The following is a 14,864-nucleotide window of genomic DNA, read 5'->3' on the forward strand; positions in this document are numbered from 1 at the left end:
TTCTTATGTTAATAAAATAAAATTTAGTTAAGAAAAAATAACCCTGCTTTAAGCTTTCAAGTAGATCTATTGGAGAATCTTACAAACATGAAGGTGACAAAATTATGGTATTAAAGTTGAAATAGAGAGGTGTATGCAAGTGGAAAACCACATGTTTTACTATTAATTTCTATTCTTTTTATCAAATGAGACTGAATGTGTGGCTGTACAGTAGATTCACATCCACAACATAAGAAAAAAACTACCATGCTGCATCTGTGTAAGGAAATGCAACATATTTATTGCCCATTGGGAGCAAAACACACTTTGCCTCTACTGATGACAATTTTGCAGTTTTTAGTGTATGTTCTAAATCAAATACCACACTAATTCCAAGTAAATTTGAAGACAAGGGAGAAGTAAAAAAATCCTCAGATTTCTTAAAGGACTGAAATACAAGATAAATACCACTATCCCCTAACATAATATCTTTTATCAAGCATATTCTGCTACTGATGCGTACACAATTGTCCTTTCCATTCAATTTTAACACATACTTTTCCACTTCAACCTTTGAAAATTGAGTATATGTATCCTCTCCAAGGTTATCTGGGAGAGGTCCTTTTGAATGACTTTTTGTCAAAATTGGGTAAGCTTTCCTTTCAGATTGATAACTGTCTTCCTCTGAACGCCTTCTAATTATTTGTGATAAAGGAAAAGTTGGTTTTCGCACCATACGTTTCAGTTGGTGTAAAAAGTTTTCAAATGGAAAAGCAGAAATATTGTCGAGACTACCAAATTTCCCAGCATCAGCTGCAAGATGTATCAAACAATGTACATTATAAACAGCCATGTTCTCACCATAAACTTGATAGAAATGCTTCACAAATGCAACAATCAAATCATTTGCATATACATTATATTTTTTGCTAAGAGTTTCATTCAGTAAAATATGCATTGAAACAGATAAAAGCAAGAAATTTTTGTATAAATTTGGGTGAATAGCACCAGACAGTACAACAGCACCAGTGTAGAGCAAAAATTGTCGGAATTCTGTGGCCTTCCATCGCTGTACTTCAAATAATGACCTTGGCTTTCTAGCAAATTCTGATGGTATGTAGCATTTTAAGTCTACTAATCTATCAGAAATTTGTTGTAAAGACCTAAATCCTAATCTACAAGTTAATGGACCTTTCATCCAGATTAGGAGTATGCGCTTCACAACACCTAAGCAAACGAGATGCATATAGTCTAATGGAATTTGTGTAATCATTCCAATATGGAGATGAGACAGGGGGGTAGGTCCTAAATGATGTTCTTCATCTCTCATTTGATCAAATGATGCATCTGTTCTTAAATCTGCTTCTGTTTCTGGAAATGTCATTTTCCCTAACCAAATACCATTCTGATTACACCTATCACAACCATGATAGCCAGAATATGATTTTACCTGTTTTATAAAAGCGCGAGCAGGTGTATCACAGACAATTGAGTGTAAAGCAACCTGAGAAAGTTTACCACAACAATCAAAACCATCATGTAAATTGTGGTATTCCTCGACAAAATCTCCAAAGTATTCATGGATGTCAGTGGGCTTTGAACTACCAGAATACAAAGCAATAATAAAGGGGTTTTGCTTTGGAATGTTTTGTACTAACCTAGTTATTGGCCACAATTGGTGGTTTGTGCTCTTAATAAGAGGCAATCCATCAACATTGATTTGCAGACTAAAAACAAAACCATCAGGTATAAATTCATTGCAATTTTTCATTTGATTTCTTATACCTGAAGCAATCCCAAAGTAAAAGTATTCACCGCCACATTTTTCAACAATTGTGTATTGGGTTTTTGTTTTTTTCAAGGTACGTGGATCTTTGGGAAGACTTGGAATGAGAGGCTTTAAAAATTTTAATAACTTGGAAGTTGATGAGTCGGTTACATGATTTGCTATTGTCCAATCTTTTAATTTGTCCAACACATTACTGAGTTCATCATCTGAACTAGAATTGGTGTCGGTATCACTTAAAACTAAATTTACACTGTTTTCAAGCTCGAGCAAATTATTTCCGTCATCTGATTCATCAGAATCTACGAAATGTTCTACATGTTCAGTAGGTTGTCTGATTAATTCATCATCACCATGATCACTGTCATCTGATTCCCTCTGCATGGTTTGGTTACTAAAATTTGCATTTTGCAAATTTGTATCTCTACAAGGAGACTTAGTACCTCTATCGTCTAATTCTTGAAAATGCATATCAACACCCCTCTTAACTAATCTTCTTACTGTCCAGTATGAAGGGACCGAACCACCCTCTGCCATGTTGAAGGAGGGGGGGGGGGCTAAATAAAAATATTTAAATCATACCCTACGGTCCAAAAGCAAAAAGCAAGGCTACTAAATCAGATAATGAGTACTGAATTTGTGAATTTATCAACGAAAAGCAAGTGAAATAGTAAAAATACATATGCAATGGTTCATCACACATACAAATGCACCTACAAAGTAACAACCATTGATCAATCAAGTGATCTTCTATTAATAACACAGATCACATGACTAGGTCACGTGGCTAATATAAGTGCCTTCTGAGATGAAATGCGCACTTTTTTTTAATTGACTCACATCTGTAAAAATTTGTATCTGTATAAATACGTTGATTCGATCCAATACTGGCATGACATAAAACAAACGAAACAAATAGTAAAACAATCATTTTGTCACATTATTCGGAGAATGGTGAATGCTTTAACTTTTATATGCACGCTGTTAAAAAAATCATGAAGATTTCAAATCATACATAGATCTAACAGTGATTTTTAGCTTTAGCTATAGTACGTGTTACACTAGCTTTTCAGTAAAACTTTTAAAAAATTAAATCAAACAAACAATTAAACAAATGCACTTACATTTCTAAGAACAATGGCTAAAATAATCCGTTCTTTTTCTTGTGTTCACTGCGACGTAGGCCACCATTCAAACGAACGTTTTGTAAAGGTAGCAGGTGACAGTTTCGTATGAAACTTTCATAAAAAATGGAGATACCCCCATAGAAGTGAGATTTGAGAGTGAAAATGTATAAAATAATTTTAAGATACATGTCAAGTGTAGCTGAGTGCTCGTTGAAAAAAATGATGTGCAACATGTAGGTGTCACCATGAGTACATGGGTGTAAATACGAAACTAAGCCACATGCAGTTGCTGAAGAGAAATTTATAATATATTTTCACCCCACGCCGTACTCCACTTATTTTAGTATGAATTAAATTGTTGCTTAATTAATAGTGGGTTATGGTATAAAGTTTCATTTGGATATTTAAAACATTATTTTAAATGGGTAATTGAGAAAAACCCCTAATCTAATTATTTTATTTACAAAACAGTATTCAGTCCATTTCATTTATGTTTAGATTTTAATTATCAATTACCCCCACCCCTATGAAATTTGCACAACACCTAGAAAGTAAGGGTAGCTGTCTTAATGGAAATGTTTTGATTAAGCGCCCCCCCCCCCTCATTTTTTCCCATGATGTGAACATATGGAAGCAAAAATTAAAACATATGAAAATTAAATTTCAGAAGCTCCAATATAGTTTTGAATGGCAATAAACACCAAATGTTTACTAATACAGTAACTGCAAATTATTTGTGTGACCCCCCCCCTCTTCCCCCAATTAATTTAAGCATGCTTAGTGACCATTTATGTTTTACCAACGATTTTCGTTTTGATTAATTAATGTATACGATATAGCAATGCTGAGCCAACTTCTTAGTTTGCAAAACCAACACCGAGTGTACGACGGTCCTACCTGCAAACAATTAAGGTGGGTCCTTAGTCCTGAATTTTTGGGGTTTAGGTAGCATTTTTTTGTTTGGAATCAATAGATTAACATTCAGAGTAATGAAAAAAGGCAAATTAGATAAGGATTTCCACATTAATTTTCATTACAGTCACTACTAAAGTCATGTACCCCTATGTAGATTTTTATGAAATTCATTGGAAACAGTTATCTGTTGTTATTTTAAAATGAAAAAAGAAATAATAATTTAAATTGCATTTATTTATCAGGAAACATGTCAATAACTAAAACACATGTCATTTTCAATATGTTCTTCAAGTTTTAGTATAATAAGTGCAAAATTATTGAATTAGCCTTATTCTCCAAAATGTTAAAAAACAAACTAATATGGACACAACTTCCTTATAGTATGGTTTACATATCATTTTTTCTGTTTATATTAGTAGATGTACATCTGTTATAGTTATTTATGAAAAAAAATCCATACCTTTCCTTAATAATTTCAAATCTATAGCTTCCAGAGTATGTATACCCCAATAAAAAACCTAAGTCTGGCACCATACAGCTGAGCTATTCAAAACCACTGATGGATTAAAATTTTATGTAATTACATGAAAAGACACAGATAATAATTCCTTATCACCTTGGTAAAATGTTTGTGAAAAATATAGGAAATCTATTGCATAATGGACTTGATAAATAATTTAATGAAAACAGAGTTATTGTCCTTGGATTCAATATTTTGAAACACATTATTGACTATTCAAATATAACTAAGACTTTTGAAATATTTTATGGCTAACAAGATTTTTTACAATAACTATTGAAAAAGACTCCAACAAAATTTATGTTCCAGTCATTAAATTATTGAATTTGGAAAATCTTATGACGTCACAGGAGTGTGGAACTACGTTAATATATGTTGTTTTGTGGTTTTTTGTTTGGGTTTTTTTTGTTTTTTTGTTAACATAACTTGGTTGGATCAACATTGGGCCGACATTACACACACAACACATAGTGGCTTTGTTTGATGCCAACATTTACTACAGTGGACCAACGTCGGGCCCACATCACACTCCCAACACTGATGGACTAACTTTCTTACCAACGTATCATTCGTTGGTCCAACGTCGGGCCAACTTTGCAACCCCAACACTAAGTGTCCATTTTTCATGCCAACATATCATTCATTGGACCAACGTCGGGCCAACATTACATCCCCAACAATGCATTGGTCACGTTTTATGCCAACATTTACTACAATGTACCAACATTGGGCCAACGTTGTAAACCCAACGCCGACATTCTAGCTGTCATGCCAACATATCACTTGTTGGGCCAACGTTGGGCCAACATTCATTGTCCAACGCCAGCACTCGACCAACCATACAACCTGCAACCAACGTTGGCCCAATGTAGTCTTGCTATCTGGGATGTCGGTCTAAAAGCTCCCTGGAGCTTGTGTTTCCTTGTTGTATTGACATGCTGACTTAAAATAAACCTTATCCTATCTTACTATATTATGTAAAGAAGGGAGTTCAGTATTTAATTTTTTTCAAAAAAAGAGGAAAATTCAACCTATTTTCCATTGTGAATGGGGCAGATTATCAGGCCATGAGAAGGTACCGACAAATCCCTGAATTTCTCATCTTGCATTAAAAATGTCACATTAGGCGTGGCATTCATGTCCTATGGATGTATTTCTAGTTTTTACAAAGGACAATTGTAATTTATGTTATTTTCCTATTACACTGTTCAGTGGTTTCTATTGTTGGTATTCTAATGAATGCTCTTAAAAAGCAAAACTTGAACTACTATTATCCTTTGGCAAAAACAAAACAAAGCAGAGTAGATTTTAGTAGAATGACTTTATCACAGTTTGTTATAAACCACAGTCTGAGTTGATGGAAAAAAACCCTTGTTCTGTTTTTGACTTTTCTAGTTCAGTGGTTCTTGATAAATGTTTTACATTCGCCTTCCTATTTCTTAAGTATTTCATATCATATTTCCTGGAGGTATGATCTTTAATTTGAACCAATGTAAAACCTATTGACTGGGGGTCCTGTTTGCTATGTTTGTTTATAATTAAACGAGTTATTGTTGCGAAAGTAAAAAAAAAATGGTAAAAGGTTAACGACGACGACCAGTTAAAGATTATGAACTTTCGAACTGAATTTTTGAGTCAAAGTGAAATGTAAATGTACTTATTGTTTACTTGAGAAATATGCTAGGATTTTGATTCTAAATCACTTCAAATTAGCTTTAAAAATTTTCAAACATTGTCGGGATCTTTGTAGACTAATTTATTTTAAAAACAGAATTCATATTCTTTATAAATCAAACAGCTATTCAGTTCTTCATATCAGGAAATAAATGTTTGAAAATATCAAAAACAGTGATACATGCAAGTCCAAAAGTTTACGTACATGTACCTACTTGTACCTAATTTAAAAAAAAACCTGTTTAAATTGATGCATCCCAATTCTAAAAGTAATTAAGATATATTTACCCACCATTTAATGAAAGAGAACCAATTGTATGACGTGCATATATAAAACTATGGTATATTCATAAACCAATTGATAAATTTACTTTGTTGATGAATAACGAGAATAAAAAGGTGTTACTGTAATTGTCAAAATTGATTTACCTTAATTGTGATTAATATAACATGGAATACATTGTTTAATTAACATTAAACTTGTGTGTGTTAATTATTCATAATACAAGCAGTCATCCTACTTACACATTGTACGAGTATATATTTCTTGGGATGATAACTTTAGGTGCGAGGTGGAACAATTGATACTGTTATGATATTATGAGGTAATATTTTTTTTTTTACAATGTACTAACATGGTATAATATACATCTAATGTTCTCAGAGCATCGTCCCTTTGCACCTTCTGTTGTTATTTATACTTTATATACATATCTCTTTATTATGCATAATTTTACATGTTTTACTATTTGCACTTTGCCTCTCAGGACCCTTGAATGTCAATAAATCATCTGTATTTTCGGTATAAAGTTTGTTGCGTGAAATATAAGAAATGCTTTTGTAATTAAATGTCTTCAAACGTTGTACAGAATAATAAGATAACACGCAATCATACAGACAAATATAAATAAGCTACAAAGAAAGTTGATTGCACAGTCACAACAGTTAAATAAAAAAAGGGATATACAGATGTATATGCAATTTCAAAATACATTTAACACATTCACAAATCACAAGCGCTTTCTGAGTATTTGACATCGATCTTCAGGTGTGCACAAAGTGAATATCAAATCTTTACTACACTTAGTCACTTTATGTTCGAGTATACCTGAAGATGGACGTCAAATGTTTGGGAAGTGTTTGTGATTTGTGAAAGATTTTCCAACAAACATTTTAAACATGTAACATACAAAATGTAGTATATCCATGATATGTTGGTATATTTGAAGCCACGAACTAATATGACAACGTTGACAACCATATCGATGAATAAATAAACAAAATGATGACGAGACCATCAAATATAATATTGTTTTACTAGTCATCATCATCTGTGTCCATTGTATGTCTGTTAACTGTTTACTAATAGTAGTTTAACAAATGTGTTTCTATGTCCGGCTAGCGCTAGTTTCTTGCATTTCCTGTTGCTCCATATTATTCCCGCCCCGAGTTTGCCTCCGGAGATTAAAATGCACCGACAAAGTCACAATGAGGGCGGTACCGAGAATTGCCACCGCAACACCCAATGCAATAGTACTCGTCTCACCTAATATACAAGTACAACAATTTACTAATTAATTTTGATATTGAAATATGAATGAAAATCATCAAAGGTCATATTTTTCTTTTATTTTAGCGGAGTACATCCTAGTATATGCTCTAATTCGTGAGAAGAAGGATCGCTTAGCAGCCTTAACACATATCATAATACTGTAAGTTATAATTACAACTAAGTATTACAGTGAACGATATTATTAAAATATTAAGTTGAAGACATTCTATTGCATAATGATACATCGATGAAAGGTGAAGATAACGAACAGTCATCAATCTCATCACTTCTATAAGCAATAGAATGATAGAAATGGTTGGGACACACATTTTAGCAACTTACAAGGTCTTTTCCATAGAAATATTATCTTATGATTAAAAAAAAAATCTTTGAAGCTCCAACCACCTGAATCGGTTTTCAAAAAATACATACTGAGTACATGTACACTAGTAAGATATCTACATATCATAAGAAATGCACTAAAATTATTCAAAGTATCAATGTTTTACTTAAAGTTAATCGAAGTATCAAGTGTTTTCTATAAGAAATAAAGCATCATAGTATTTATAACCAAGGTCTTAATACACTAAACTATCACAAAAAGTTTTTTGTTTCTACTGTGGTGGCCTACAAGTTCATCAATACTCTATGTATCTACGATTTGCTTAAAGTATATTAAAAGTATTAAATTAGATCAATAGCAATAGTTTACTATAAATGCTTTTTGCTCCGATTTATTGTTTAGTTATGGAGATAATAGGAGAGAGAGATAGAGAGAGAGAGAGAGGTTGTATTTGTGTATAGTGTGAATACGAATTTCTATATCGATGTATCAAAATGTCAGCTTTGTGTATTAATGTGTAATTTTCAACACTTACTATTAGCAGGAGTCTGTTGTTGTTGTTGTTGTTGTGCTTCAACAGGAGATCCTCTGTTGGTAAAGCTATGACAAGACGGTAACCCCGTTGGGAGATCTTTCACATATTCAAAGGACTTGTTTAGCATCATTGCCATCCCAAATATCATATGTGGATCGATGTGACAATGCATAAACCAAACTCCAGGATTTGTGGCTCGAATTCGGATAATGGTGTAACCTCCTACTGGGACTACGACGGTGTCTTTTCGAACGGGATCTATGTGGTTGACCCCAGGGATTTTCGTATAATCGTTCCAGTCTGGATTTCTCCATCTTGCATTGTTACATTGGCTAGCGCTGTTTGGTTTGCTTTCACTACACATTATATCTTCATTTGGAATAAGAGAACCAGAGGAATTAAAGGAAGGGAATCCCATTTTTAGAACCTCGTATGTGTGACCATGCATATGTATGGGGTGCGATTCAACCATTCCAGTTCCTAAATTAGAAAAAATCATGATATTCTCGGAGCCGGAAGGGAGATCCAGGGTGTGTGAACACTCACATGATGTCTCGTCATCACATCCAGCACACGTTGTGTCGACCTCCGAAGGCTGTGAAAGAGCGGATACTTTCGGCCAAATGAATTTCCGACCATTGATTGAAGAATGTTTAGGAAATCCAAAGTTTAGAAAATGAGTATATGTCTTATCTGTTTTTTGTATTAGCGATAACCCAAACTGCAACCCATTATCAGATATATTTGATTTCAGTTCAGAAACAGGTAGACATGTGAAGTTTGGATATGGGGGGTACTCTTGAAAAGGACAATTCAGAATCACTTCAGTGGTTCTATTCAACGTTGTCACTGGTAAGGAATTTTTATTTGTTACATTGATATGACCACGTCCGACAAGTTTATCTTGAGTTGTTAGATTATTGTGTTGGAGGTTATATACTGTGATATCGTATATCCCCTCACTAGCATAACTGAGATCTAGTTCAAAATCATATCTTTCTGCAGGATATATAATGATTCTATCAACTGTTCGTTTTTCAAATTCATAGCCATCGGTCTCCTTAACAATAAGGCGTAAACCAGGTACAGAAAAAAGAAACGTGTCTGCCGATCCTACTCCTATCAATCGGAATTTATGATTTTCTCCCTTATCAACGACGAAAGATGCTAGAGGCGCCACGTTATTGTCAAATTCACCTCTTCCATTTATCAAGATCGATACTCCTTCCTTGCCTTTGCCATTAAGGTTTGCCCTCAGCAATGTTACTGGATCGTACAGATGATTCCATTCTTGTAACTGAATGATATGTTGCCTTGAAATTGGTATTTCATTGTTTCTTTTCAGAACGATGAAAGCGCCATACATTCCCATGTCTCTTTGGTTGCCGACGTGTGAATGGTACCAGTACGTACCACTAAACCGAGGCTGAAACGTATAGTTGAATGACTGGCCCGGAAGAATAGGACATTGCGTTACAAACGCCACACCGTCCATTGCGGGCCATCCAAGCTGGTCTATTCCGTGCCAGTGGATGGTGACCGCCTCGTTTATCAAGTTGTTCGTCACAATAACGGTAATCGTCTGGTTCTGGTATAGGTAGATTGGAGGTCCTGGCATAGTGCCATTAGCAGTCACCAGCCTTCGTGTTTCGTTCCATCCGTCCGCAGATATGACATTCGAAATGGTAACAGCTTCTCCACCATTTATTGGGTAAATTGATCTGTCATCGACATAAAGCGGTCCACTGCTGGGATCAATCATTGTAAACGCATTTTCGATTATCAGGGATGTCATGCAGTACGTGCTATTCTCACAAGCGAATCCTTCTACTTGTATAGGCATAGTAAGAACGAGAAATACTATGTGTATTGAATCCTGTAAAAAGAGAAAATAGGATTAATATCAAATTCGGCGAGTACTGTTTTTAATGTGACATAGATAAAAGATTGTTATGCTAATCGTGTAATAGAGGGCCCAAACTCAATCTTGATTGGTAACCCATTGTCATTGATACAAGTCCATGTATGATACCTTTTCGCCAACAAAGTCAAGAAAAGCTTTTGCACGGACGCTCACACTCACAGGATAATCACTATAAGATACCTACCCTAATATCGATTGAATAGTACGCCGTATTGACTACCATGACAAGGCTGTCGGTCCCAGGATAGGTAATTATGTCTTTTGGGTTTAGTGTAGCAACTGCACTGATTTTAAGATTATCATAATTGGATGTAGGTACAACAATCATCAAAGGGATTTAATAAGAAAAAAATCTCTGCAATGTTATGCGTTTTTTAAACATATTAACTCTTTGTGAACGATACATGTACTTGTATGTTTTCTCCATGTTTTACACAAGTACTGGAAAGCAAATATGTTGATATTGAATAATGTGGACAAATCCAATACATTGAAATGAAATTAACAGTTATGTGCAGGCATGTGTCATTTTATTTCAAAGTAAGGGGTGGATGCCACTTGCAAAGAAAACCAACGAATAAGAAAAAAGACTACGAAAAACAAAAACAAATACGGACTACCCATTCCGATTGTATTGCGAGACAAATATAATGCATCACAACGAGTGTCTGGTGTGTAATGTGATAACGTTTACTGCCTCAATTAAAATTCTTATCTGTATATTTTAAATCGAAAATAGAGAATTAAATACAAATTACCCGAGTGAACAGGACTATGTCGTAAACTTAAAGGGGGATCTAAACGGGTGTTGCTAAAACGTGGAACGGAAAGCGGAAAGGAACGGAAGATAATGTATGTAATACTATGAGGTCAGAATTACAGAGAAATCATGCTCAGAATCCACCGATTCATGCATATACTTCATACAAATACTATAATATTGGAAAATATTAAGCAAGGGATGTGGGTGCTATACACTTTTCCCGACTCTGTCATTTTCTGACCCCCTCCCACCGATTGTGGCAGTATGTTTAAAACAAAATAAAACAAATATGCTGAAAATTGAATTCTAAGTAAGTTTTCAGATCTTATTACTATTTTCTGGGTACCACCACATACAGTGTATTATGTGTAAATATATACATGTGACAAGTTGCTATGAGAGGGCTAGGGCATATAAACATTGTCTCTATCCATAGGTGTCGCTGCTCGCTAACACCTGTCAATACCGAAATTACAATATTGTAAAACGGGTTGCAAATTTATACAAACATTTAACTCAGTTTAATCTATTTATGGCTCAGAATTTTAAGATAAAAAAAATCCCTAAGAATCTTATTTCAATGATAATAAAACGGATTTGTGTCATTTCAGGTGTTATCTAATCTTTAATCATTCTACAGTATAATTCTTAAAGGGGAAGGCAACGCAACATTTGTTTTTACATGACAAATGATAGTATTAATTATATCATAAAACTTTGCCACATTATCCTGTAGATTAACGGCCCAGATATACTTTAGTACTACTTTGAAATCTTAAAAAAAAAATGAAATTCCCGCCATCTATAGAAGCTGCCATGATGTATTCAAGACAACAAAAATTAATAATTTTGACGTTACACAGTCTGTTCCGGTTTTGCTGAAATTATATCATCAAAGATGTGCATGTGTTATATTTTACGAATAAATAGGTTGATGCCTTCCCGTGAAGCTGTTAATTGCATTCATGCAAAGGGGAGATGTGAAAAAGTTTTTTTCTTCAAAAGTTTTTTTCTTCAAAATTCCTAACCCAACCAAATTATCTGAAAAGGAAAGACAATGTAAAATGTAGATCCATCATTTGCGTAATGACAAGTTGAGGTTCGAGACATTTGTATGAAGAAACGTGCACCGTCTGCCTGGTCTGCGATTCTAATGAGCGTTTTCTTTTCAAAAATTCTTCTTGCGAAAGAACGGGCTTAAATCTGTTCGCCTCCAAACTTAACTGTTCGTGACTTGTCATGTTTACAGTGCTGCTGATGAAATAAACCGGAACAGACGGTGTGATATCATATATTGAACTCCAATGACCGCTCTCTTAGATTAATATTGATTTAATCGTTAAGCAAGGATTGTTGTTGTTAAAGACTGTCATTTACGATACCAGTAAGTAATACTTTATTCATAAAAGCAACAATGTGGTTAGGGTTGCCTTTCCCTTTAATTCTAAAATTACGTTCTATTTCCCATTCCGTTCCGCGTTTTAGAAACACCCAATCTAAACTGTGACAAATTCCCCTCGTCTCTATTATTTGAAGATAAACACAATCCGTCTATCCCATTTATTTACGTGAATGAATGTAATTTGATACAGAGACATTTATTTTTTTTTTTTATATTAAACTATATTTTTATTGTACGTCTGCTTCTACAGGTGTGTTTATTGATCACTAAACAAACATTTAGATTCTCAGAACAGCTATTGATATATTTATTTACAATGATTCGTTGAATTCTATATATACTACTCAGAATTTGATAAGGATCATAGATATGTTTCTGTTTAAAAAATCAATAACTGCATAACTGGCAATATTGTGTCCAAGTGAAATCAAAAACGTCTTCAACAAACTTGCACGTGCATTTCATGCCATGGGAAATGCGTTTCTCATCACAGTTTATGCTTTTGCTACCATTGCACGATTTTCACTCAGGCATCGGTGTCTGATTCTTTCTAAAACAACCTTCCCATTGGAAACATCCGGGTGCTTATTGACAGCATGGCTCGACGTTGTCAAGCCATCATTGATGCAAGGGGAGACCATAGCCGGTATTAACACTTCATCGACTAAGTGTAATGATGGACTATCCCCAAAAACTGTGCAATTCTCTCTCTGGTTTGCTGTTAACTTTTTGTAATGAAATGCCTTTTGGTGTTGTTATCAGATTTCAAACATTCCGTATTGATAAAAGTTCATGCCGTTCATGAATTTTCATTCATAACCTGAGTAAACACGTTTCTGAGTCAAATCTATGTCTTTTGTTATGTTAGTGGTAAATTACACACATATATCCTAGTGATCCTTATCAAATTTTGAGTAGTATATATTATATGCTTATAGCTTTGCAGCTAATGTAGCCTTCTCCGATTTTTTAGGGGGTGGGGTGGGATGGGCTGCAACTCCTTAGGATCCTCCCGCAACTTTTTATCATTCTAAACATTTGCTGGGTTTCTTTACGTAAATAAAATGATATTCCTGTTTTCACTGCCTTTATCAAGTTACAAGCAAAGGCTGCATGCCAAGTCATATTAACCAAAGAACATAAATTATATTCTGTTTCTTAGTCAATATGTAAATTTACAACCTGGAACTTAGGATTTGTGAGGCTCTATTCTACGGTTTGGTTTTTGAACATTTCGATCTATCCCTATTTCTCGATTCATATATGTGCGCCATGCTTGATATTCTGAAGTTTCATTTTTTTTTTCGAATCGTAGGCGTAGATATTGTCCACAGAAAACGCTAGAATCCAGGAGCTTCGACACTAGGCCTTTATCAGGACTTACCTCTGGACCCACAGGGCTTAATGCGGCCCCCAGACCCCCTGACTTTTTTGTCATGCACATCATTTCTTCATTTCTGGTATTCACGCATTTCATCATACCAAAAAATGAATCCACTTTCAGCGAAGGATGGGTTTGCCTGTATAATGTTAAAAGATTTCAGACTACGGACCCATTTGATAAGAACCCCTGGTAAGTTTAAAAAACCTATATGTTACATTGTTGTACGTTTTTCTTAAGAAAATACTCAATTGTAATCTAAATAATTTCAAATATAGCTACACCAGAATAAACTTGTACATTTTCGAAATGTTATTACAAGTTCAAAAAGCATCAAAATTAAAACGTCTTCCAATGAATTGTGATAAAAGTTTCCTTTCAGTAACCATTGCCAGAAATTTGAAAGATGCTAACAATATTCATGGAAAATACATAATAATACATGTACGTACATGTATATACATAATACAAGTAGCATATAAAAATCAACTGTTTAAATTCAAATGTATAAGTTCTGAAAGTACTTTAGATATACTTACCATTTTAAGACCCAGCACCGATAAAAATGTAGAACTAGATGATAAGGAGATATTTTTGGGATGCGGACAATCAAACAATCCTTAGCGTTGCAATGTAATTTAGCAGTAGGCGTTTGCACACCTTTATTCAGGGTTATTTGTGCGTGCGCACATTCCGCTTTTTAGAAAAAGTACAAAGAACAAAATGCAGGGTTGGTTCCTTTTAGCGATTTACCCGTTGTGTAATTTAAATGTCTCTCCGTTACTAGGAACTCCGCTGAAGATCTAAGTAATGAATACTGGATATGTAAAGTGCTCCATAAATAGAAGAAAATGTACATTTCTATAATGAAAACATAAGTCGAAGTAGTTGTGGATACTACTGATTGGGTAAAATACTGTAACCTGACTGTTTAATGATTAGAGGCATTTCAATTACATGGCG

General features: G+C 34.3%; 1 protein-coding gene across 1 annotated transcript; it reads right to left on the reverse strand.

Moving 5' to 3' along the window:
• Positions 1–3,942: 3,942 nt before the first annotated feature.
• Positions 3,943–14,543, reverse strand: LOC125673438 (uncharacterized). Its single transcript, XM_056158199.1, has 3 exons — positions 14,441–14,543; positions 8,432–10,307; positions 3,943–7,547 (listed from the first exon to the last, which is right to left on the reverse strand). The coding sequence occupies exons 1-3, from the start codon at positions 14,441–14,443 to the stop codon at positions 7,390–7,392; spliced, it is 2,037 nt and encodes a 678-aa protein (XP_056014174.1). The 5' UTR covers positions 14,444–14,543; the 3' UTR covers positions 3,943–7,389.
• Positions 14,544–14,864: the final 321 nt, after the last annotated feature.

This window comes from Ostrea edulis, chromosome 3 (genome assembly GCF_947568905.1).
Source record: "Ostrea edulis chromosome 3, xbOstEdul1.1, whole genome shotgun sequence".
In the NCBI taxonomy this organism is placed as follows: Eukaryota; Metazoa; Mollusca; class Bivalvia; order Ostreida; family Ostreidae; genus Ostrea; species Ostrea edulis.